At 38.6% G+C, this 27439-nt stretch overlaps 1 protein-coding gene across 5 annotated transcripts in view; it reads left to right on the top strand.

Moving 5' to 3' along the window:
* The window catches only part of NEBL (nebulette), a 377133-nt gene that overhangs the window by 288547 nt on the left and 61147 nt on the right, over positions 1-27439 (top strand). For 2 of the 5 annotated variants that reach the window (XM_079770707.1, XM_079770708.1), the window contains exons 6-12: positions 1152-1253; positions 2365-2466; positions 13443-13556; positions 15179-15280; positions 19188-19292; positions 22697-22804; positions 26134-26244. The exons of 2 other annotated variants lie outside the window; for them this stretch is intronic. In XM_079770707.1, the coding sequence (XP_079626833.1) occupies positions 1152-1253; positions 2365-2466; positions 13443-13556; positions 15179-15280; positions 19188-19292; positions 22697-22804; positions 26134-26244 (744 nt within the window). The remainder of the gene's footprint in view (positions 1-1151; positions 1254-2364; positions 2467-13442; positions 13557-15178; positions 15281-19187; positions 19293-22696; positions 22805-26133; positions 26245-27439) is intronic. One more of the 5 variants, XM_079770709.1, reaches the window with a different exon arrangement.

Below are 27439 nucleotides of genomic sequence, written 5' to 3' on the forward strand. Positions count from 1 at the left end.
GGCTCGCCCCAATGACAGCGACTGGTGCCCCGCCTTGGTCTGATGCCCTCGCTCACCTGCTCCACCATCCTGCCACGGCCGATGCCCACCATGTTCCGTACTCTCTTGCCTGCTGTCAATGCCTGCCATGTTCTGCATGCCCCCCCTGGTGGTCAGCACACATCATAGAAACCAGTTGTTCAGTTGTTCTACCATTTGGTCTATTTGCATATTAAGGTTTTATATATATATATAGATAATGGACAAGTTGACCAGGCCTTGGTGATACTGCCAAGTAGAACTGCATCTGGAGGATAGATAAGTATTCTTTCAGATCATGACTGATCTCAGGAAATAGAGAAGGGGACAGATTGGTGAAGTGTTGACCATTGGACATTATACTGATTCACTTCGGGTCTATTCTTATTTGTCAACCCAGTTAATCTAAATGACCACTGCTATCTAGAGTACCTTTGGCAAAATTTATGTATATTTTTCTTTCAAAATCTCTATTTTCCACATTTTACTTTGTGTCGAATGTGCATTTGGAGGATGAATATTCCTTAATGTAATTGCTTTATTTGGGGATGATCCAAGTCAATGCAATGGTATTAATAGGTATAAAACTATCGGTACCCAAGACTAGGATTTCCAGATGTGGGCATTTGAATAGTCAAGTCAGAAAATGGAGAGAAGGGTATGGTTGGTAGGGTGAAAATTAGAGAGTTACAGAGCCTCACACACCCTCCCCCCCATCCCAGAAGTGATTCTATATTCATGTGCTGGGCTTATACTGCATACACTGGGGTAGAGACTATATGAGGGACAAATGAAAGCCCTTGATGAGGATGTCATTTATGTGAATATCAGTATGCACACTTAGACGCAATGACATGCATATGAGGGTAATGTATATGAAATCTTATAAGAATAGTTTTGTGCCAAGGTCTTGGGCTCATATTTCTTATGTTGTATAAATTTGGTTCATATGTAATAATGATAGTGAGGTATAGGTATAGTAAAAAGAGAATATATCTATTCAAATAAATGTTGCATTAAATGTCAATTGGCTTTCTAAGGTGATTGTAACAAGGATAAATAATGTTGTGGGCATTAAGGCTATGTGAAATTACTAATTTATTTTTTTAAATCAAAACTGTCTCTTTGATCAGATTTCTTATAGAAAAGATATGCAGAACACACACATGTATAATGCAGAGCTCAACAGACCGGACATCAAGATGGCAACACAGATCTCCAAGATCGTAAGCAATGTAATTGCTCTTTCTTATCTTGAGCGGAAATGATTTCTTATTTTTGCAGGAACAAAGCATGTCTTTGGCACTTTCATGATTAATTTAATGAGTGAAATTAATCATCTCAATTTTTAAATCTGAATTATCCATTTAATCTTGTAAATAATTTGGGTATATGCAGGAGCTGCTAAAACTCAACTTGACTATGGCTAGTATTACTATACTTTTAGATCAATATATAGATATATAGTATTCAGGTATAAGATAGCATTCCAGTGTTCCAGTTTGAAAGTCAAGTTGTTAGTCATCTGGTCCCATATTATCTCTTACCTCACCCTGTCCAAAAGAACTTCACTTGGCCTTGTTCTTATCTTGTTGCTGTTCATTAGCGGATTCTGTTCTGCCAACATTTACCCTTGCACGTTTCCTACACAACAGAGCTATTTCTTATGTTCTCTAAGACATCCTCCTTGATTAATATTATTTTGAACATTCCTAATACCTGGTTAAAAATGATGTCTTAACTTGAACCAAATATTTAAGTAATAGGCTTTACACACCTTAAAAATTAAGAATCAATAATTATTTTCTAACTTCAACTGTATGTTAATCAAATAGGGTTAGATCAGTTCCTGAGACCAAACAAAGCCATAAAAGCTATCTGTATGTAGAAGACAGAGTCTCAGTTAATCAGAAATTTCTTATTTTTTCAGTGTTTATACATAGATACAATGATGATGATGATTGGATACATGACTCAAAATGAGTAATTATTTTACTACAGAAATGTTGAATTTATTTAGATAGCCATATTATAAAATCAATTTCTGCTTTAGCATTCAGTATTTTAGAATTTGATGAGCTGTAAGGAATATTTTTATGGACTGAGGGTCTTTTATCTATATCTATATCTATATCTATATCTATATCTATATATCTCTATCTCTATCTCTATCTCTATCTCTATGCCTATGCCTTTATCTATCTATATCTATATCTATATCTATATCTATATCTATATCTATATCTATATCTATATCTATATCTATATATATTTTGTGGCTAGTGTCTATGTAATTCTTCATTGGAAAGTAGAAATATTTAACATTTTCTCATTTATTCATTTTAGGCAGAATACAAGAAAGGCCAAGGAGTAATGAATAAAGAGACTGCTGTAATTGGAAGACTAGATTTTGAACATGCTGTTGAAGCTTCTAAACTTTCTAGTCAAGTAAGACTCTACTGATGATTTCACAATGAATTTATTCAGATATTTTGTTTCTAGCAGCACAGGAAAATATTTCATTTTAGATAATATCTTTACTTTCAAGAATATGCAAAGATAATGTTTCTGAAACTATTTCAGATAGGCTTACAATAATTATAAATTTCAGTATAAAAAAATAAGCCCATTTTAAGCATGAAACAAAGTTTTCTTTTCTCTCAACTCAAATCCTAACCTTTTTTATGAGTTTAGCCATATTGTCATATTTCTCAGGACTTCTAAAATTTAGCAGTAGTCATACCAAAAAATTAAATTTCTACCTATTTATATATCTATCTATCTATCTACACACTCACTCTTTAGCTTAGTAATAAAGCATTAGTTTCTTCATTTTTAAATGATTTAGTTTAATTGTGAACTAAACAAGAGTGATGGAAATGAAGAAAACTTTGTAATCTTATTGAAGAACATAAAACAAAATCGGAACAAGTGTATAGACATGGCATGTTTTTGGTTGAAAGTCTCAATAGATAAAAATTTCAATTCTTCCCAAATTAATATATATGCATACACACACACACACACACACACACACACACACACACACACACACGTCATGCAATTTTTATTAGATTCCAACAGGTTTGAAAATATATGGATAAAATGATCTTAGATTTTGAATGAAAAGGAAATGCCTGAAAATAGCTCTGAAAAGTATGAAAATGAAGACCAGTGAGGGAGAACTTAAGGTATAAGTTACCATAGCATAATATAAAACCACTGAAATTAAATCAATATGGGATTAGTATAGTAAGAGATAAAATAATTAGTAGGATGAAAAGGGAATCCTGAAATAGATTCCAATATGTATAAAAACTTAATATATGATAAAAGTGTTGGTTCAAGTCAGTGGGAAAAAGTTGGATTAGTTAATAAATGGTGCTGACATAACTGGTCATCCATCAGGGTAAAAATAAAATTGGACCTGAATCTTAAATCGTATAAAAAATGAATTCCAGATGGATTAACTATGTGAATGTAAACAATAAAATAACTTTAAAATCTTAAAAAGAAAACCCAGGAGACCATACATATCAAATAGAGATAACAGAGTTGTTTTTAAATAAGACTAGAAATGGGGTGGGAGGTGGGGGGGCTAGAAGAGGTCAATGGGGGGAAGAGGGGACATACGTAATTCAATAATACTTTAAACAATAAATTAAAAAATAGATGTACTTGACTATAAAACAATTTAAAATTTTTTCCAATGGAAAAAGATAACATTTGCAAAGTCAATATGATATCATACAGTAAGTTTTATATGCTTAAAGTGCTTTCAACTTTGAAAATATCCGTTCTTCAAGTTTCAAATGTCCTAATTACATTTTACAGTGAAGAGAGGTAAATGAGTAAAACTATAACTGAAGAACATAAAATTATAGAGTTTATCATATGGAAAGGAAGTGTCTGAGAATTTTTGTAGTTGTTGTTGTTAATCCTCACCCAAGGATATTTTTTCAGTTGATTTTTAGAAAGAGGAAGGGTGGAAGGGGGCAGAAGGGAAGAGAGCAAAACATTGATGTGAGAGAGGCACATCCGTTGGTTGCATCCTGCAAGCACCCTGACTCAGGCCGGGGACAGAACCTGCAACACAGAGTAGACAGACCTGAAAAGACTTGAGGGCCATGGTGTGAAAATGAGACAGAGGGAGGGACAAGTCAGGGACACCCAAATGTAAGTGTCTCATATTGATTGGTTTACAGTTCAAGGCACTTTTACTTACTAAACAACTTTGTGACTCAGGAGGCTGATGCTATAAAGGGACTGGGGACATTCTCATCAGGGCCGAAGTGCTTCTCATTCCCAATAATGCCTGTTGAAGAGGCGGGAAGTATTGGCAACCCTTCTGGTATTGCTTTAGATTTCTAGCATAACTACCTGACTTCTTAGGATTTCAGCTTTTTCTGGGGGCAACGATCCCGCCCTCAATTTTTTAGGAGAAGCAGCAGATTCTAAGAAAGCTGTATGGTTTGGTTGAGTAGTTAAGAAATGGGCTCTGAACTGCCGGATTTGAATGCCTGGTTCTGCCACTTGCTCATTAAGTGACCTTGGACTCATTCTTAACTTCTCCATCTGTAGTTTCCTCAAAGGTAAACTGGGTGTGACAGCGATCCCCATTTTTTTTTTTTTGGTTATTTTGAGGATTAAATGAACTACTGTGAGTAAAGCACTTTAAGGGCTGCCCGGCCCATAGAAACACTACATAATTTCATAGGCATGATTTTGCAGTAGACGTTCAGAATGATTTTCCACTTCACATTTTGACATGAATTCACATACAGAATGAAGCAGGAATAGTTAACATTGGCTCTTAGATGCTGGTCTTAAATTCCCTCCTTCACAATTTTATTTGAGGGTACTTAGAAGAAAGTTTTGATATCTGAGCTTTTATTTTTGCATTTTAAATTCAGTCACTCCAAATCTTACCATTTGATTTCTACATAGATTTTAAGGCAGGTATAAAAAAAATCTCGAATCATTAGCAATGGATGATCAGGTACTTAAGCAAATTGTAATGTGCATGTTATATCTATCAGCTTTTTTTTTTCCCCCTGGCATTCTTAGATCTCATGGTATAAGATCATCAGAAAAGGGGAAAACTGGTATGATGAATACATAGGATTTCTGGAATGAACTCAGGATGTTGCATTTGTTTTTTCAGGTGTATCAACTAGAAACAAGGGCAGAAGGTGCAGTTTATTATTTTCATCGACAACTGTGAAAATCATGTATTGTCTTGCTTTTAAACTAATGACAGATTGTTTATACAGGGGCACTCAAAGGCAAATAAATACATAGAAAGGAAATGCTTTAGGAAGGCATTTTTTAAGAAATGATTTAGGAAAGCAGGGAGAGTGGGAGCAGGATGCAGGAAGAAAAGACCAAGTTAATACCAGAGGGCTTGTGCCAGAGAAGGTGATGATGAGGCAGTGCTCATGGAATGGAGGGATAAGACCTGCCTGATGTAAGTAAGGATGAGAACGAGAAAGCCAGTGGCAGAATTCTCCCCTTTTATCTGTGATTGAGCTGCGGGATTGGACCCAGTAAAGGTAATGGAATTACATAGCAGACTCTTCCTAGGTTAACTTGTACAATTGTTTTGCTCACATAGTTGTAAAGTTGCCTTTTTTAAGACTTAGGAGGAACATAACATTATGGTCAAGTGATTAAAAGAAAATCAGTAAAAAATGAAGTAAATTTTATGTGCCAAAAAAAAAGAGATTGGTGTATTTATGAGTGTCTCAAATGTTAAGTGTAGGAACTATTAAAGTCATCATCTTAAAAAAATTCTTCTAAGAGCAGTTAATTTGTTAATATATTCATATATATCATCTTAATTTATTTCTTGGAATTTATCTATAATGAATAGGGTTCTTTAGTTTGTAATATCAAAGGAAAATTTTTGTATTATATATAATAATTAGTCTTTGTTTTAAAATTTCACTTGCTATATTGATAAGAATATGTTTTAAACCTAAAAAAATCACATTTTAGATTTCTATTAAAATTTAATAATAAGCATTGTTTTTAAATTGTAAGGGATAGTCATTGATTTAGAGAATGTCTCATTTTCCCTTCCTGGCAAGTATTCTGTCCACCAAACTTCTCACACCCAAGTATTGGCTTAAATGTCACATCCTTGATTTGCCAATTTAAATTGTATCACTCTCTCTGTTCTTTTTTTATAGTTCTTAACACAAATTTTAATATTCATATATATGTATGTATGTATATGTGTGTTTTAGATATCTACTTTATTACCTACAGGGTTTATATGTATTTAATCCACCATTATAGAATGGCATATATATATATATATATATATATATATATATATATATATATCTCCAATATAATAAAAGAGAAACATGTAAATTGACCGTATCTCCGCTATGCTCACCAGTCAATCAGGAATGAGTATGCAGATTAACCCAACAAAGATGGCAGGTTAATTTGCATAAGCAGGTGCCGAGCGTCCTGGGTCCTGGGAACATCCTCAGGACCCAGGCCGCTCCTAGCCTGTAGGCCCGCACATAGGCACTGAGCGGCCGGGGTCCCAGAATGCCCCTGGCCACTCTGAGCCTACGGGCGCAGGTGCCAAGCGGCTGGGGACAGGGTGGCCGCTTGCGCGTGCGCTGGCGCCAAGCGGTGGCCCGGGTCCATGCCTCCAGCCTGGTGCCCACAACGTGGGGCTGGCTGCTGGCCACAGGGGCGTGCTCCCCACTCCAGGCCGCGGGGACACACCCCTAGCCCAGTGGATACAACGCAGGGGATCCTCTGTGCATGGGCTGCAGAGGAAACACCTTTTCTTTTCTTTTTAAAAAAAAAATATATTTTATTGATTTTTTTCAGAGAAGAGGGGAGAGGGATAGACAGTCGGAAACATTGATGAGAAAGAAACATCGGTCAGCTGCCTTCTGCACACTCCCCACTGGGGATGTGCCCCCAACCAAGGTACATGCCCTTAACAGGAATCAAACCTGGAACCCTTCAGTGTGCAGGCTGACGCTCTATCCACTGAGCCAAACCAGTTCAAGCGTAAACACCTTTTCTGACCGCTCATTGGCTAAGCTCCCTGTACGCTGCCACTTGCAGTGTTCTTGGTAACTTGGGTTATAAGAATTCAAGAAGGTGATCTAGGGTTTTTCCACCTCACTCCTGGAGGAAAAAATGAAGGTCCACTGCTGGAGGGGCTAAGAAATGTCATATCCTGTCCTAGCCGGTTTGGCTCAGTGGATAGAGCCTCAGCCTGCCGACTGCAGCGTCTGGGTTCGATTCTGATCAAGGGCATGTACCTAGGTTACAGGCTCCTCCCTGGCCCGAGTCCAGGTCAGGGCTCATGCAGGAGGCAACCAATTAAAGTGTCCCTCTCACATTGATGTTTCTCTCTGTCTCTCCCTCTCTCTTCCACACTCTCTAAAAATCAATGGAAACATATCCTCAGGTGAGGCTAAAAAAAAAAAAGAAAGAAAGAAATGCCATATCCTATGAAAGACACATCTTGAAAATGCCTAAAGAAAGTTGTTATTTTTTCTTGGTGAAGGGACTGGAGTCCGTGTTGATAAAAACACCTTGGTGGCTGCGGTGGCTGGCAGTGGCTGCAGCAGCGGGGTGAAGGGGCTGGCACCTTCCCCTGATCAGCCCGGTCATCTCCACAGAGGGAGGCCAGACTGCAGCTTAGGCCCATTCCCCACAGGGCCTAAGCCGTCAGTAGGACATCCCCTGAGGGCTCCCAGTCTGTGAGAGGCTGGGCTGAGGGACCCCCCAGTGAATGAATTTCATGCACCAGGCCCCCCTAGTATGTGTGTGTGTGTGTGTGTATATACACACACACACACACATATATATATATGTATGTATATATATATATGTGTGTGTGTGTGTATATATATATATACACACACATACATACACACACACATGCTATATATATATATGTGTGTGTATGTATATGTGTGTGTGTGTGTGTGTGTGTGTGTGTATATATAAAGACCAAATCAACAAATTTCTCAAGATCATCCACATTTGGTGCAAAATCAGTAAGATATTATTTTGTTATGAAAGGGAGGACAGAAATGTTATCTTGTCTAAAATTCAGACTTAAAATGTTATTGATTTTATGATTGAGTTTTACATAAAAATCTACTTTTTTTCTCTTGCTTGACAGTATTTCCAATTCAGCTATCCAATATGGGAAGGAATTAATGCTTATGGATATTTGGCATTATGCTGTTTACGTTTCATTTTCCCTAATAATTAAGCTATACTTATCACATTTTCCATTTCTTTCCTAATATTTATTTCTATAGTCATGATGAAAAGCTTTTGTTCAGGGTCTGCTTTTTTCTGCCTTTTCTGACTCATTGTGAATCTGAGTCCTAGATGTTGTCATGAAGCCTATACTCCCTTGTGGTATAGAAGTCCGTCCTCAGACTGTTGAAACACTGCCTGGTCCAGATGCAGTACTAAAGAACAAGTTTAAGTTACATCATTGTAATGTAACAGTTCCAGTGTTTTCTCTGAGTGTGGGCCTCTGAAAGTCCTGCTAAGTCTGTTAAAATTTTTTAAAATACTTAGACATTTAACCCTAAATACCTATCCACATTAAAAAAAAGTTGGTAGCCTAGCCGATTTCTCCCAGTGGTTAGAGCATCGCCCGTCCACTGAAGGGTTGCAGGTTTGATTCTGGTCAAGGGTATGTACCTCGGTTGCAGGCTCCATCCCTGAACATGCGGGAGGCAACCAATCAATGTGTCTCTCTCACGTCGATGTTTCTCTCTCTCTCTCTGCCTCTCCTCCTCCCTTACACTCTCTAAAAAAGCTCAATGGAAAAAATATATCCTTAAGTGAGGATCAACAACGAAAAAAACATTGATAAACATCAGCAACATAAGATATAATATTCATCATTCAAATAAAATCAGTCATAGGTATAAGTAACTTTTATTTGTTTCCGAAATAGTTGATTTAGGTAAGAGATACCATTGTGTCTTAAAACCACAGCAGAATCACCCAATACCTTTTTTTGTCTCATAAAACTGGAGATCCTTTGTTCCATGTTTGAGTCTCCAGTTATAATCAAAGGAAAGCTTTGCCGTGATCCCTTAGGAGATGCGAGTGTGCATGAAAAGGTAGACACTCAGATGTGTGAACTGTGTGTTGAAAATAGGAGGGAATGCTGGGTACGCAGGTGTAGTTTGTGAGTTAACAAGTCAGAAGGTGAGCAATAGGAACCGTTTAAATAATTTGGCTATTTTCTTAGTTCCCTTATGTGCAGTCCTTACAGAAAGAGGTAAGAAATAGTTGGGTGTCAGTGTCTGGTAAATGTATTTTTTAATATAATGCAGTTATCTTACTTTGTGGCTAATTAATGAGGGAAATTCTTGCATTTTTCTTTCTTAGGCACTTTTGAATCAAATCATGCAAAGTACTGAAGGTTAGAGTAAGATAAATTTCACAACACTTTGCTCATTATTACATTCATTATAAGGGTATGAATGACAGGTGTACTTTAAATAATTAGTCCCACACTACAGAAATAACCTGGAAGGGTTAGACAGCATTTTAAAATTCAAATTTTAAGGTGTGTAGCCTAATGCAAAACAGTGGTAGAAATCTTCAAAAATAAAGTTCTCATTAAAATCTATTTTAACACAGAACATGTATGTGCCCATTTATTTCACCAACATTTTGATGTAGCGACAAGTCTTTTTCTTCATAAATGAATCTTCAGTTTGGATTTTTGTGTTGTTTTTTTTTTCTTGCAAATCATACTCATATTGCATTGTTTATGATTTGAATTTTGAAAGACATTTTAAAAAGATATATTGCTAATCTATCTGAGCTCTAGAATCCTATATATCCTATACAATAAAGAGGTAATATGCCGAAACCGGTTTGGCTCAGTGGATAGAGCGTCAGCCTGCAGACTGAAAGGTCCCAGGTTCGATTCCGGTCAAGGGCATGTACCTTGGTTGCGGGCACATCCCCAGTAGTGGGTGTGCAAGAGGCAGCTGATCGATGTTTCTCTCTCATCGATGTTTCTAACTCTCTATCTCTCTCCCTTCCTCTCTGTAAAAAATCAATAAAAAAAAAGAGGTAATATGTAAATTGACCATCACTCCAACACACAAGATGGCTGCCCCCATGTGGACACAAGATGGCCGCCACAAGATGACCGGCAGGGGAGGGCAGTTGTGGGCGATCAGGCCAGCAGAAGAGGACAGTTAGGGGCAACCAGGCCAGCAAGAGAGGGCAGTTAGGGGCAATCGGGCTGGCAGGGGAGCAGTTAGGCGTTGATCAGGCTGGCAGGGGATTGGTTAGGGGGTGTTCAGGCAGGCAGGCAGGCAGGTGAGCGGTTGGGATCAGGCCTAAACAGGCAGTTGGACTCCCTCGAGGAGTCCCAGATTGGAGAGGGTGCAGGCTGGGCTGAGGGACACATACCCCCCCATGCATGAATTTCATGTTCTGGACCTCTAGTCTTCTAGATATTTATGCCCCTTCCTGTCTCTTCTGGTTGTCTTCACCACCCTTATTTTAACAATAATTTCTTTGAATATGTAATTGCCTTCAGTAAGTCTTTCAGAGAAATAACATAGTTTTCATAGAGATAATAAAACTCTTTTTGTAGTAAATTTGTCAGTGTTCACAACATTAAGTTAAATTATCCTATCTAATAAGAGGGAATATGCTAATTGACCATCACACCCTCACAAAGATGGTGGTGCCCACAGCCAATAAGGAGGGAATATGCTAATTTACTGCTACGCCCTCAAAGATGGCAGCTCCCACAGCCACAAGATGGCAGCGCCCAGTCCCCTCAGCCCTGCCTGGGCGGCAGGTGCACCGCACTGCCGGGTCCGCCCCCAGGCGGGTCCGGCCGCTCCGTGTGCCTGCCTCTGGAATCCTCCAGTCCCCTCAGCCCTCCAGTCGCCCAGAGCTGGCCTGAGGTGCAGGCAAGCCTCAGATGGCAGCTGCCCAGCCGCCCAGGGCTGCCCAAGGCTCAGGTAACCAGGGCCGGCTGAGGCTTGTGCTGCTGGCAGTGGCAGTAGCAGATGTGTGATGGGGGTATTGCCTTCCCCTGATCATCAGATCGAGTCCTGCCCCTGAGGGCTCCCGGACTGTGAGAGGGGGAAGGCTGGGCTGAGGGACCCCCGCTCCAGTCCATGAATTTTCATGCACTGGGTCTCTAGTGTAATTATAATAAGTACAACTAGCATAAACAGGATTGGGGACAAACTCAGTTGACTCCTAGCCAGCTTACAGCTAGATTACAGCATACCAATAGGAGCAAAAATGCTGGAGCTTACTTCTAAACGATTTGTAAGTGTGTGATTCAATCAGATTTGCTTTGGAAAGAGATGACCTACACCAGTTTTGACAGAGTGTGTCTGGGTCTTATCATTGTTCCCATCCTCAGGTAAGAACTCAACTCAGGCTCAATGTTTAATGTGTAGAGGAAGGAATTAATTATTACAACTTGGATTGTTACTGCTTTTCAGAAATGTACCTTTACTCAGGAAGAGTGAATGCCAGGTTTAATGACCTGAGAATTTATCAGGTTAATTTCCAAGTCACACCTCTCTCTGTGTTGCCTGTGCTCCTAGTGTAGTCATGCTGGGACTATATGGTGCACAAGGAAAGTACGCTGGGCTCTGTGGGCACAAGGATTATATAACCTGTATTTGCCATTTAGCTGATCCATAACTAAGACACTCATGTTGCCTGGGGTTGGGGAATATGCACAATCAAAAGAAAACTTGGTGCAAGCCCATAGTACACAGCAGGATCAGCTGATTAGTTAAATAGCTACCAGCCAAGAGTGTTCTGGACACCACGGCCATCAGTCAGCATGTTATACTCAGTAAGTGGAGAGTGTTGGTGCGTCTGGCTGAGTCAGGATTTCCATTCAAGGGGAAATCAGTTGAGACAGCCCACCCTCATTGTCCAGGGAATAGGAGTTAGGCACTAAAAAGCTAGAGAGAAACAAAATCACCAATTAAAATAACTTGAAGGTTCCTTAGCAAAGGGGTGTTAAGGGTGCAAAGACAGTGAAATTGTGTGTTTAACACAGGGGCAAATATGGCAATTTTTTTTTGCATTGGTGCCAGCTACTGTGGAAAATAGTGAATGAGCTCCAAATTTATTTCATTGGTGATATTGTCCACAATTTCAAGACATAAAATAATTTCTTTTAATTCAAAGTGTTTCTTGTTTTAGGGAGACCTCCCCAAATAATTAGAATAAATGAGGTTTTGCTTGAATTTAAAAGGTAATGTGAATATCAGAAAGTTTATTGGCAAATGGAACCACAACAGAAAATATTTGCTGTAAAGCATCTTGAAATATTTTCCAAAAGTACTCCTATCAAAATTTTATTAGCTCTCTTTCATAGATTCCAGACACATGTCCCTCAGAGAGACAACACAGACTCAATTAAAATAGCCATCTCCAAATTACTTTTTAATAAACACTCTTTTAAGGCACAGCTTACTATGTACGCATAAAGGTACATTATGAGAATGTTGTAAAATATTATAAAAATTATTACTATAAAAATGTTATAAGAGAACAAAACAGCTTACTTTTGCTTTTGATTTCTGTGCATCCTTTCCTGGCTACAGGAATCAAAGGGGATGTGAAATTCGAGTAGTTAGTCTTTTGTTTGTTTGTTTTTGGTAAAGAAATTGTGTCTATAGTCCAGTTCGTTCTCATAGCATACATTCATTTTCCTCTATCCATGGAGAAAAGTACAGTTCTATAGAATAACTTGATAATGCTCCTTTGGTTGCCCTAAGATTACTTATGAAAATAAGAAAATAACTTAGAATAAATATTAGAATTAGTTTTATTGCTGAATACAACTTTGGAGTTGAAGCAGAGGAACAAAAAAATGACATTAATTAGACCCAGGACATGTTAGAAAGTGTAGTCCCTAAATATGAATTTTTGAACAAATGGGAAATGGTGAGAAAAACCATAATACAAAGCATGTTTTATATTTGGAACAATTCCCTTAGGAAAATTCATATTCAAATTCTGGGGCTTAGGATCTTTTTTCTAAATGTGGAAAACTTTAATTCATTTATGGTCTAAATTTCTCATTAATCATAGATTATAGGAATGCAGAAATGGAAAGTGATATTTAAAAATCCTGAGACTTAGTGCATCTTGTTAATAGGATTTGAGTTCATGCCTAATTGCATTTAGGATCAATGTTCAAGTAGAGGTTGTTTTTTAATAAAAAAATTATGCCTAATTAAACTTAATATGTGTGAAAATATGAGGAATTTTAAACTTTGCTATCATTTGTTTTTAAGGTAGCTTTTTATCTGATCTAATTACAAATCAAATGTGCTATTTTGAAAGTGTAATGATAAATGTGCTACTAAATTTATCCTGTTTTTTTCCTTTTATGGCAGATTAAATACAAAGAAAAATTTGATAATGAAATGAAGGATAAAAAACATCACTACAATCCCCTTGAAAGTGTTTCTTTTAAGCAAAGCCAGCTTGCCACTGAGCTGGCGAGTAATGTAAGTGTCCCATGGCTTGTAATTCATAGAAAATTATTTTCAATATATTTTGATTTTTGGTTTCTCAGAGTTGGCTGTGTTGTAATGAAACAAAACCATGTAATTTCCAACCAATTTTAGTTGAAGAACTGAAGCATATTTTCTTGAAGCTTTTATTTTTGAAAAAAAATGTATTATTATTATTTACTATTAATAGTTACTAATACTAATTAGTTTGTATAAGAATAGTATTGCTAATAAGACTTATGTCTGATCAAGAGTAGAAATAGATTGCAAAGTTTTGCAGAAAAGTAGTGTGTAGTATCATAAATTAGTGATTATGATAGTAGTTAACTCATATAATAATACCCATGAAAGGAGGCTTATTGTAAAGTGTTACCTGGTACATGCTAGTTTAGCATAAAGAAATTTTCAGAAATTGTACCTGTAATGGCTAACAATTCCTTTCTTATCCATTTTGTAAATGTTGTAATACTTCTTCACAAGATTTGTTTTCATTTCATGTGTTTTAAAATAATCAAGTTCAAATTTATAAGAAAAAGTGTCTTAATTTTTTATTAGAAATAGGCAGAGTATAAAAGCAAACATAGAAAGAAACTGACCATTTTGCTATATTTGCAGGATGTATAGAGCACCTTTTCAAACATTAAGATTAATTGTTGTTGAACTGTTGCTTTGTTAGGTCATTTACACTTTGAAACTTCTGTCATGTCCTGGCACTTCTATCTTACTTTCATTAATGTTTACAAGGTATTGTGTTCATTAACCAATATTGTTATTTTGTTTGTCACCAGAAATTGAAAAGGGTTTTTCTGTCTTTTAGGACCACTGGGAATATCAAAATAATTTCTTTTTTATATATATTTGTGTGTGTGTGTGTGTGTGTGTGTGTGTGTGTAAAAACATAATGCAAATAAAGTTGGAATATACTTATAGGAACCTAGAGCATAGTACTGAAAACACAGGTTTAGAATCAGATTGCCTGTATTTGAATCCTGCTCTATCTCTTAATATTATACCTTCATCTTCCTGTGCCTCAGTTTCCTCATCTGTAAAATGGGAGATACTTAAAGTACCTACGTACTAGGGTTGTTATGGAGACTAAATATCAGTACATATAATCAGTACATATAAAGTGCTTAGAAAAATGTTTGGCACAGAGTAAGTGCTCAATACATGTTCTATTTTTAATATTTTATTATTATTATTACTGATATTATTATATTTCCAAAGCAGGTGGTAAAAAGATTTATATGGCAATAGCACGAAAATACCAAAAGCTCCCATATTGCCACAAAGCACAATCAAAATACAGTAGTAATTTCTCTTTATGTTTTGCAAGCAGAATTTCCATTAAATTTACTCGATTCTGCTTACATCACCCCTTTTTAAATACATAAAACAAAAAAAGAAAGAATTATCAAAATATATTCAAGTCCCTAGAAATAACTCTTTACAGTGCATTCAGTAGTAAATGAGCTCCATCTAGTGGCTATGTTCAAATTCATCTGCCAGTTTACCACTAACTAGTACTTTATGATGTATTAAACATGATAATGGCAATAATGCAAAAGCATATTTTCTCCTCCTAGATGGTATTGTGTTCCATGTTATTTTCATAGGTGAAGTACAAGAAAGACATTCAAAATATGCATGATCTGGTTTCGAATCTCCCAACCTTGTTTTTAGACCATGCTTTGAAAGTCAGCAAAATGCTCAGCCGAGTAAGTGGGTTGTGGCAGCTGTAGATGTGTGTGGCTTCCTCCAGCCTCTATGCCTGCAGCGCTCTTGAGCGTCCCTGCTTCCTTAGGTGTGGCCGGGCACCACTGTTCCCTCAGTAACTAACTCGTTGAAAAGTAGTGGTCTGCTCGGGTATGTCCCACCAAAGCTGTAGCTTTACAAAAGGCTTCCCACTCCACCACCCCCGCCCCCCCCCCCTGCCCGCCAACCCTTTAATATCTTGTGAATGCAAACTTTCTTATTGAATAACTACACTTCATAGTTCTGTCTGTCTTTCTTCTTCTCTTTTCTTCTTCTGTATTCAGTTCAAGGCTTTAGAAGGTCAGGCTCTTAAGTCACAGATCTTTTATTTTATGCAGGCCAGGGCAGAGTGTCTGATGTTTAATAGGCTTCAGTGACATAAAAAAGTGTCTTAGTCTAATTTGTATTTTCTCTGAAAAGAAATCCTAAAGGTTTTGACACTTTACTTTTGGTCTCGTAAAGGTTCCCAATTTTCTTCAGAGCTACTAAGAGTGGGAGGGTGATTTCTTCATGTTCTGATGACAGTGTTTGGCTGTCCCACCAAGTGGGTTATTCCATCAGCACTCATTTCCTGGATGCCGTTTCAAACACTTAGCGATGTCACTGGTGCTCATAACTGGCGATCTGGCTCACCTGTGCCTCCATTTCCTACGTCCTAGAATGCCTCATGGTGGTGATGAACTCTAATTTGACCTCAGGCTATTCTATGTCTATTTTAATAATTACTCACTCATTCACTCACCCATTCTCTCAAATTATCCAAATTTATTGAATACCTACTTTGGTCCAGGTACCAGTTAGATGGAAGGTATGATGGGCAAGGAATGTGGAAAAGTGAAAAGAGTTGTCTTCAGGAGATGTGCCCATAGTGATAGATTTAAAAGACCTGCAGTCAAAACCTGGTTCCCAAACTATTTTTTTAATATTTTATTTTTATTGATTTCAGAGAGGAAAAGAGAGGGAGGGAGAGGTCATCAATGATGAGAGAGAATCATTAATTGGCTGCCTCCTGCACACTGCCTTCTTGGGACTGAGTCTGCAACCTGGGCATGTGCCCTGACCAGGAATCAGACTGTGACCTCCTGGTTCATAGGTCAATGCTCAACCACTAAGCCACGCCGGCTGAGCTGGTTCCCAAACTATTAAATAATGAGATACAGCTTCAGTTCAGGTTTGAAAATGTCTACCCTTGGCTTGATGTATTGAAACTTGTGTTCATTATGTAGTGATCCTCCTTTTTCCACCACCCCTGCTGTCCTCCTCCTGCAATGCACTGTGCATGTAAATAATTCATACTCGCAGATCATTTTGATCAGTGTTTTTTGAAGGAAAAGCAGCCCATCATTCTGTTTAGTCTGTTGAGCAGAGAATGAAGGTTAGAGGGCTATCAGGTCCAGAATGAGACTCAGTCCCAGGACACTTAATTCATGCTTTCCTACTGTTCCAGGAAACATGCTCATCTGTCCACCTCTGTACACATTCCTCTGCTCCTTGAGTGTCTGTTTCAGTTCCAGGTTTCCCCCATGACTCATAGGTATGCTTCCAAATTCAATACGTGTCTATTTTCTGAGCTGCTTTGCTCACGTTCAGTCGTTGTCCAGTTTTGATCCTTGCACTGGCATTTTGCCCTTGACTATTCCTCATCCATACTTGGGTTAAATTTCCTTAGGACATGAGGATTCATGTGGAAATATGCCAATAAAAATATCTTGGTGGTAATGAAAACACTTGGTAGTTGGAGGAATATGTGTCAATCATAGGCAATATTTCTTTTCAAGAATATTGACTTTTATTATAACGGTGAAAATCATAGCTTAATATAAATTGTTTTTATCATCTCTTCAACAGAAAAAATAAACCTCACAAAGTCATATATTACATTTATTTTATATACCACTTATAAAGTTTAAATCTCTGTTCAGGTTGTGCTTTTGCCTTAGATTATAGACCATTTGCCCCATAGTAGAATTGTGACTTAATGATTACTTCACAAGAGAAAAAGTTTAAGTCTCATAATGCATTACTCTGAGGTATCTGTTTATTAAAATTGTATGATCATATATTGGCTCAAATTTATTGTACATTAGAATTGCTTTCTTTTAAATTTTAATGTAAAGAGAATTGGAATTTTGTAGATTTATAAAGGCAACTTAATTTTATTGAAAGATTGAGTAAGAGAATGCTTAATAAGAAGATATTCTGCCAGAATTAGTTGTCATTTTGTTATAAATGGATGTTTTTAAAGACCTCTAAATGTCTTTAGTATAAATCAACATTTTATTTTATTTTAATGCTTAGTGTGTAGAGTGAAATTAGTGCTCATGAGTTTGTGTAGCTGTACCAATTACTTTTTTGAGGGAACATTTCCCCCTGGAAAATAGAACTCCAGTAGCTTTCAGTTTATAACTTCGCATAAATTATAAGTATATGTGGCATGTTGCTCTCTGCAGCTCCCACTAGGAGGCAACAGAGACTATTATATAAGGAACAGCAAGTACTAAAAGCTCTTTCGCAGATCTTAATTCAAATAGGTTTTGTTTGCTTATTTAATTCTTAAAAATAGGAGTTTCTGAAAGTCTCCATAACTAAAATAGATCATTGCTTTGGGGATAATACTCATTGACCTTTTCTCAGGATAGATTGATTATTCCAGACATAATATCCTGGGCTTCATTAGTTCTTGATTTTAACTCTCTTCAGTCAAGATGTACGATGTGAACATTATCATGAGCTTCCTGGGCCTTTTTCCTCCCTTTATTCTGGTTAGAGTTTGGGGACACACACATCACCCTAACTGCCTGAAAGGGCCCCGGGGACGATTGTTGTATCTCTGTGGAACAGCAGTTCTCGTGTGCATCCTCCCATCTCCGGCACTGGGGCCTCTTCCCGGTTCCCTCTCAGATGGCTGGAGCATCTGCTAAGACCCGATGTCAGTTTCATTACGGCAGACCTTTCCGGCTCCCTTTCAAATGCTGCTCACCTCGCCCCCACTCGACACAAAGCGCCGTTGTCACTGAAATCCTCACGGCCTAGTGAGCAGCCAACTTCAGCTCAAGTCTCTGTGGCCTTGAGTCCTTGAGGATCACCATTTACTTCCAAAAGTCTTTCCCAAACATGGCAAAATAACTGTGTCCAATAGCCAAATAGAAAATTATGAAGTAATTGTTGTCTTGTTGGTGACTATTTTACTTAGAGACCTGTAGCTGCCAAATTTGGCATTCTTAACCATTCTGGTATCTTCCAAATTCACTCTTTTGTCTGTATATTTAAATAGTCTTAATTCAATTTCTTTACCCTAAAAATTCAATCGTCTGTATCTAGTTTCTTTCTCAGACACCTCCTAACCTCTCCTTTGAGGACAATTAGTTGAATCATTTCTCACTCTCTCATTGTCCTTATGACCATCCACTTGCCTCATGGCTGAGAAGTATACATCTTCTTTCTGTCTGCCTCCAACTTTCCTTTCCTCTGTTCTTTCTTCTTTTAGATGCTGTTAAACACACACCTGTTCTAGGATAAGGGCAGGACAACTCGCCTCCATTTTGCTCACCTTGCCTATGTACTCTAGTCTCATGCCTGGCTTTTCCATTGCCACTCCCCAGTGTTGTGACTGTCTTTTATGTTGTATTTACAGCGAATTGTCCTCTGCTTCTCTTGAGTATTTCATATGCTGTTCACATTGGCCACCTAGAGCTGGTCTATGTTGCATTGTCGGTTTATCTCACTGCTAGAAATCCACATGACCAGCCGACTGCCGATGGGAGCTTTCCAGCTCTTGTTGGCTTGTGTTTTTCAGTTTGCATTCCTAAGTATTAGTTACTCGAATCAACCTCTTTTCTTCTGAATTAATTTTCATGTTTTCTATTTTAGCGAGAGTATAGAAAGCTTTTTGAGGAAAACAAAGGCCTGTATCATTTTGATTCGGACGCTGCAGAACACCTGCACCACAAAGGCAACGCCATCCTCCAGAGTCAGGTATGTGCCCTCCCACCTGGACCCCTAACCACCCAGGGCCATGCGCTTCCCCCGAGAACGTGAAGCTGCTGAAGACACGTGTACCCTGAGAAAGTGAATGTTGCTTCTGAAAATCTCAAAACACTCTTCTCTCAGTATTTATTGAGTTTGGGAAGCTTAAACCATGTTTCAATGTGCAGGCATTCTGTCACATAACAGTAAATTCACACAATTTAAAACTTACAATATATGAGTTAAACGATGATCAAATCTCATGATAATTTCAATTTTTATTGTGTACTGATTTGTCATTTTGTGCTGCAAAATTAATTTTCCAGGCACAAAGTTTATGATAATTTCTCGGTTCAGTTATAAGTATTATGAAAATGGTAAAACTATATCTTGCCAGTATAGTCAACATTAATGTTTCTTTCAATTGTGAAATTCTATGTATTCCCTGAACAAAATTTTAAAAAATATTTTCCTTCTTGCACACTTTGAAGTTGGTATCTATGTATTTTTTTTTGTTCTGCGTTCCAATAGTTGCAAAATATGTCATGCCAACATCTATTAAATTAAATTTTGCATCACTCTTTTAATTGTATCCTGTGGAACATAAATTTAATAATGATTTGACACCCCATGTTCACTATGTAAAAAATACACAAACTAGCTCTTCTTTAAGATATAGAAATTGATATTTTTTTCTTAGCACTCTTATTTTCATTTCATTTTTTTCCATAAAATTTTATCGTAATATAGTATGTTATTATAGTTAAAACACTGTCATTGATCACTCTGTCATACTTCTTTGAAATAAAAATATGCCTACAAATAGGAATTTAAAAATTTGTTATGTTTCCTGGTACTGTAAAGTTCTAAGTATTGAGAAATATCTTTTGGATTTAATTACCATTAAAATTATTATTATTATGCAACTTAAGAAATAATTTTATTAATTATTAAACATAGAATGTAAATGAAAGTACATTTCTGAATGAAATGAATCATGATCAAACTTTTCTATGATTTTAATTTTGTAATTTTTATATTGCTAAAAAAGCCAACTACCTTGATAGTTTATACTAGTATATTAACTAGGGGCCCAGTGCACGAATTCGTGCACCTTGAAAGGAACTGTGGGTGGTGAGGCTGCAGTGGGCATAGGGGCGGGTCTCGGCCCATTCACCACGCTCCCGCCCAGCCCCTCCCGCTGCATCGCCCCCCCCCCCATCCCCTCTCTGCCAGCAGCCCCACTCCCGCTGCCGCTGCTCCCATGCGCTGATCGTACCGGCCCCGCTGGCACCCACTGATGGCCTGGAGCAATTGGGGCTGGCGCCAGCAGTGGGTGCGAGTGGGGCCGGCGCCTTCAGTGGGTGCCAGCAGTGGCTGCTGCCCGATGCTCCTCTGGAACAGGGGGAGGTGGAGAAGCCCTCAGGGGCGATCGGGGCTGACAGCTGTCACTCGCACTCACTGTCAATGCCAAGGTATCAGGACTGGCACCGGGCACTGGCAGCGGGTGCAAGTGGGGCCGGTACTGGCAGCAGGTGCGTGCAAGCGCAGGGCAGGACAGCGGCACACACGGGAGCAAAGAATTTTCAGTAACCACCAGAGGCTCACCCTGATGACAGTGACCAGCACCCCACTTTGATCTGGCACCCCTGCTCACCTGCTCCACCATCCCACCATGGCCAACGCCCGCAATGTTCCGTGCACGCCCCCTGGTGGTCAGCGCACATCATAGTGACCAGTTGTTTGGTTGTTCAGTTGTTTGGTTGTTCTGCCATTCGGTCTATTTGCATATTAGGATTTTATATATATAGAATATATAGATGTTTTTATGATTATTGGAGTGATGATATTGATCAACTTATAAATGGGAATGAGATAAGGATTAGTTGTAATTGAATTAAATAATTCATGATATCCTATATAATAAAAATGTAATATGCAAATTGACTGAACGGACAAATGACCAGTTGGCGGGGGCTGGGGCCGGTGAGCAGGTGGTGCCAGGAGCATGCCAGCAGGCAGAGGGAGGGGACGGTGATGGGGTGGAAGGCAGCAGCAACCGTCAGCTGCGGAGGGGCGATGGGGGAGGGGTCAGGTTGTGCCGGCCAGAGCCATCCCCTGATTGGCCGCCTGGTCACCTCCTGCAGAGGGAGGCCGGTGACGGCAGCGGCGGGGTGATGGGGTGGCTCTGTCCTCTAATCACCCACCCAGTCGCCTCCTGCAGAGGGAGGCTGGCAGTGGTAGCAACGGCAGGGTTATGGGGGTGGCGCTGTCCCCTGATCGGCTTGTCCTGTCACCTCCTGCAGAGGGAGTCCGGCAGCAGCAGCAGGGTGATGGGGGCGGCGCCATCCCCTGATCACCCGCCCAGTCACCTCCCGCAGAGGGAGGCTGGTGGTGACGGCAGCGGTGGGGTGATGGGGGTGGCACCATCCCCTGATGGGCCTGCCCCATCCGGTGGCATCAGCAGGGTGATGGGATCACCTGGCCTGGTTGCCTCTTGCAGAGGGAAGCTATCAATAGGACATCCCCTGAGGGCTCCTGGACTGTGAGAGGGTGCAGGCTGGGCTGAGGGGACCGCCCCCCCATCCCTGAGTGCATGAATTTTTGTGCATCAAGCCTCTAATCTATATATATAAAAGCCTAAGTGACTGTTACGACTGGATGACCGGATGCCTGGCTGGTAGATATGACGCTCACTGACCTCCAGGGGGCAGATGCTCAATGCAGGAGCTGCCCTCTGGTGGTCAGTGCACTCCTACAGCCAATCTCCTGCGGTCTCTCCCCTCGGCCAGCCAGCCCTGATCGGCCCCGATTGGGACTGGGTGAGATAGGGAGGGAGGGACTCCACCCATGCATGAATTCATGCACCAAGCCTCTAGTTATTAAATAATGCCTAGTGAAACTGAAAGAAATCACAGAAGATCTCTATATGTGTTTTACTTAATGTCTATGGAAAATTCAGCAATCCCAGAAAATACTGTCATCCTTTTGACAAAAAGAGAGAGAATCACAACTATGTTTTCTTTTCTTGTTCATGCTTTACTGATAGACATTCCAGCTATCATAGGATCTCTCTCTCTGTCTTTCTATATACTAGTATATGTGTATATACATATATAGCCCCATGTATATGATATGTATCTATATATGCCATGCCAGCTATTTAAATACTTTATTCAAGTCCTAGAACTACATTATTTAGTAATTCTAAATTATTTTTATTTCTTAACAAGTTTCAATCTTACCTCTTTCTTTGTATGTCATTAACTATAGGAAACTCAGGAATCAACCTCAATGGCCAGAATCATGCAATTTTTAGAAAAATGATCAATTTGGGACATACTTATTTTACTTTGCTCTATTTGCATAAGGGCTCGTGAGCTTTATATGCTTTTTATATTTTTTCAATAAAGGTTAAGTACAGAGAAGAATATGAAAAAAAGAAGGGGAAATCGATGCTTGAATTTGTTGAGACACCATCCTATCAAGCTTCAAAGGAGGCCCAGAAGATGCAGAGTGAGGTGAGTCCCTTTGGTTTGTTTTCAACTGTTCAACGCATATTTGATGTTTTATCATTGAAAGGAGCCAGGGAAGTGGTTCAGAATGTTTAGTGGGTCAGAGGACCCTGCACAAGGAGACCTAGGAAATCACAGTCTGGATCTAGGGACCTGTCTGGGTCATTGGGCCCTTAGTTTTTCCCACTTGGGTATCAGGCCACGTGAACTCTTAACGTCCCTCCTCAGCACTCACATTCTGTGACTATGAAATTGACACTTTCAGGCTGTGTCCATGTGGGCAAAGTCAAAAGGTTCTTCCCCACTTACCCACTTCGTTCTCCACTTAAGCTAGTACTAAGCCTCCTCCACATATTTCCCTCACTGATTTTGCTCTGTCCCAGGATGCTTTCTTCTGTTCCTGGTTTTCTAATTTTTCTTCCTATTTTGGGTTGGGGGGTAGGGAAGAGATACCAAACACAGGAAGTTTTGTCTGCAGCCAACATCCCAATTATGTGGGTACAACAAGATTATTCCTTCAAAAGCTTAGAAATAATGGGCAGTGGTATCCGCTGATCTCACCCCCAGCTCTACTTCAGGAAGGCTCAACGGACAAGACCTTTTCTGTTCGCCATTAACAACAGGAAAACAAGGAGAAAGGAGAACGCCAAACAATAAAACTCTCAGAGGGATTTCAAAATCATTCTAGATGCTATTTGTTGAGGGGTTATAATTCATCTTCTCAGAAAAAAGGCCCTCAGATATGACTGTGGCTTATTGAATAATCTTCAGTTGTTTAATTTTTTCTTCAAGCAAGAGAAAAGAAAATAATTACTTATATTTTTCATCTTCTTAAGCCAATTAAAATACCCCAAAACATATAGATATGTGCTTCTCAAAAAATCAATGGGAAAATTAGACTCAATTGTCTTAATTTACATGAACTGCTCAGTTTATCTTTGTTTCCATTGAGGACGGTCCTCGGAAAGAGGAAAGATCCCCCATGTTCAAATTTCACTGTGTAGATGACAAGGACTTCCACGGCGCCCTCAGCACTGAAAAAGTGCTATACATTCGGCGTAGCAGGCTCCCTTGTGCAGATCTTGAAGTCTGATAGATAGCACTTGGCTTTTACCATTGCTGTGGCCACACAGCACAAGAGGAAAATTAAATATTAAGAACTGACAAAATCAGTCAAGTGAACTTCATTTGCAGAGGCTAATTACAGCCATTGGCTATTAGATTTTTAGGCTCAGCATTATGTTTCTGCTTATCAGGGCTTAAGGAGAAAAATCTTTCAACAGAAAATAACTTGCGATCAAATTTATACTATAATGATTTATAGTATGAAATTTATTCTATGTAATTTAGCATATAAATTTTATGCTAGAAAAACAAAATGTCTGAACATGTTAGACAAAGTTGGATGTGAAAAATGTATTTAAATTCAGGACCAATGAATTCGATACAAAGTGTTGATGTTTATTACTAAGAGATCAACTTGACCATGAGCTTCTTGGGGAGCCTCTTATGTGTAAAGCTTAAGTGTTGATCACCTCAGGAAAAGCCACTCATGTTTTTGTTATAGCCTATAATTATGGTTCTCTCACTTTCTTCTAATGCCAGATATAGGATGAATCACTGTGTGCTAGGAGAAATCTCTAAATCTGGTTTTGAAAAGTTATTTGTCTTCTGTTTCACAGATAAAGCTCTCCTAACAAAAAGCATGCTAAAGCCACCCCCCCACTTCCTTAGTAATGTACAAATCTCCTTAGTCATATATTAGCCAGTTTTAGTTATCATCAACCTTCCTTAATGACTTAGGTCAAATAATTGTTTTTCAGAAGAGAAGGGGTTTTTGAAGTGAAGTATCTGAAATAATATAAATGCACACATATTTATATTTCACTTTTTTAAAGACTCATTTTGGGCCTGGAAATGCCCTACATCAGGGGCCCTCAAACTTTTTAAACAGGGGGCCAGTTCACTGTCCCTCAGACCGTTGGAGGGCCGGACTATAGTTTAAAAAAAACTATGAACAAATTCCTATGCACACTGCACATATCTTATTTTGAAGTAAAAAAAAACAAAACGGCAAAAAACACCCGCATGTGGCCCGCGGGCCGTAGTTTGAGGACGCCTGCCCTAGATTGAGCCCTATAGGACAACTTTTCATTATTGTTCTTTGGTATGTCTATAGTTCCTTTAACGCAGAATGTTCTCAATGCACCTTCTTACCTAGCTTTGTTAGTTTTAGTATTTATGGAACATCCATTGTGGATTTTTCTCTGACTGTTCCTAGATTTGTTAAATATGTAACACAAATGTAGGGGAGGAGACGGCCTACTCTCCTACCCTCCCTTGTGGTATGGAGAATTTCTTTCTATAATTGCCTATCTCTGTAATAAGTACATAATGAACCTGGAAGTAGCTTTTCATTTTGCATTTATGGCAATCTCATGCAGAATTTATTTTTATCTTGGTGATTCAATTTGAATCAAATATTTAGCTGGTAAATTTTGGCTCTTGTTTGTCTGGTAAATATTTCACATGAATGGATATTTTTGTTATTTATAATGTCTTTATAGTCATAAACTATGGGTTATTATTGACTTGCAAATGTGTGGAGTTTAGAAAATCATAGCCGATGGGTGTCAGAGTGTCAGAAGGACAGGTGTGGGTGTGGATTTAGGCTCTCCACGATCACTGTCGGCATCTTTCATTTCTTACTGGGAACACTTACTTAAAGAATCATTTATCAGGTTCAAGATAAGATTCTCCTCACAGTGTAACTTCATTCGTATCAAACTCTATAGATGGTAGAGAAATATTCTCAGTGCCAAAATCAGTAAAAGAAAACCTTCCCCTCCTGCCTCCATTACATTTTATAAATAGTCTTTTATGAATTCACAAAACACAGACAGTGAGAAGGATGATGAGGACATGCACATTAATGCTGCTTTGGTTGGAATGGGCTTCCATGCTGCCAGATTTTTTCTCTCGTGGATGGGTCTACTCCTTATTGAGTGAACCAGTCAGGTGGTCCAATCACAGAGCCAACTTCCGTGGTTCTCCGGCACAAATGGGCTGATGTCAAACAGTAACAGACCATGAGATGTTACGCAGCCTCACTCAGCATGCTTTCCCAGAGAGAGTTGGTACTTGAAGATTCTGCTGTTTGTAGAATTCTTAAATTTATGATAAAGCTGGAGTTATTTCCCCGTTGATAAGAAGATTGAGGTGGTAAGATTACATAAGAAAAATATCAATTTTATTCTGGGGACTCTTGTTCTAATATCTTTTCAACAGTCACTAGTATTTTGTTGGTTTAAAAATTATGTGATCTTATTTAACAGAAAGTTTACAGAGAGGATTTTGAGAGAGAGATTAAAGGAAGGTCATCACTGGATTTAGACAAGACTCCAGAATTTCTACATGTAAAGTACATCACCAACTTACTGAAGGAGGTATGATCCTGATATTTACCATTATTGCAAAAGAAATTAAAAACTGAAGAAATAACTCTGGAAGTATTTATTTAACAATTCTCTATTAATTCAATGAATTTCAGATATTAATCTGTTACTTTTTCCCTCACTTTGACCTTTACTAATAGAGTTTTTAATATTCATATTAGAACCAGCTTTGTCTCAAACTTCCCTTGCAGCATTCTCATGATAGCGATATTAGAAATATGGTGCTCGTGTGTGAAGGTCTGGATAAATGCTACATTATTTATAAGTGGTTTGTGTTCTGAGTGGGGAAAGATATATTTAGCATATAGAACACAGGAACTTATGTCCATTTTTTATTTTATTCTCAGCAGGATTTCCCCCCAAACTTAGTGGTGCATTTGGCTCACAATTAGTGTATGAAACTTATTGAGCATTAAAGTCCTCAAATCTAATAAAAATACCATGCTCACTGTCTATCCCTTTAAAAGTTTTGTCTTCTTTTTTTTTAGTTTTTTTTTTTAAATTAAATCTTTATTTTTGAAAGGATTACATATGTTTCCCGCCCCCCCCATTGGCCCCTTCTACCCACCCCTGTCCCCAACCCCAGGCTTTCTCCACCCTATTGTCTGTGTCCATGGATTATGCATATATGCATACAATTTATTTGGTTGATCTCTTCACTCCCACCCACCCACCCACCCCTACCTTCCCTCTGAGTAGATTTTTTTTAAATGGCTACAAAGTAACTTGGAGCTCTTCCAACTCTCTATTTAAATATATTCTTTTTACATCAAGGGAAAGCATTAAAGAACTCCATTTCATCCTGAATTTTGAACTGACGAAATTATTCCTGAATGAAATGTCTTAAACCAGTGAAATAAGTGTGTATAATTACCTACATAGAAGTGCATCATTTTAAAAATGAAGTGCCAATTGGGCTTTATCATTTAACTGCTTTTACACATTTAATGTGATTCACTGTTGTAATATATGTTGGGCTGTAATAGGTGTATAATTTATGGAAGAGTTCTTTTGCTACCTTATCTTTGCTCACTTTCATTACTATAAAGTATTTTGAAGTTGAAAGCTAATCAAGTGGCGACTTCCTACTATTATTGATTTCCATTTAAAAAATATTTACTGTTGCCCAGCTGGTGTGGCTCAGTTGGTTGAGTGTCATCCCATGCATCAAGAGGTCACCATTTCA

Source organism: Cnephaeus nilssonii, assembly GCF_951640355.1.
Source record: "Cnephaeus nilssonii genome assembly, chromosome: 1".
Taxonomy (NCBI): Eukaryota; Metazoa; Chordata; class Mammalia; order Chiroptera; family Vespertilionidae; genus Cnephaeus; species Cnephaeus nilssonii.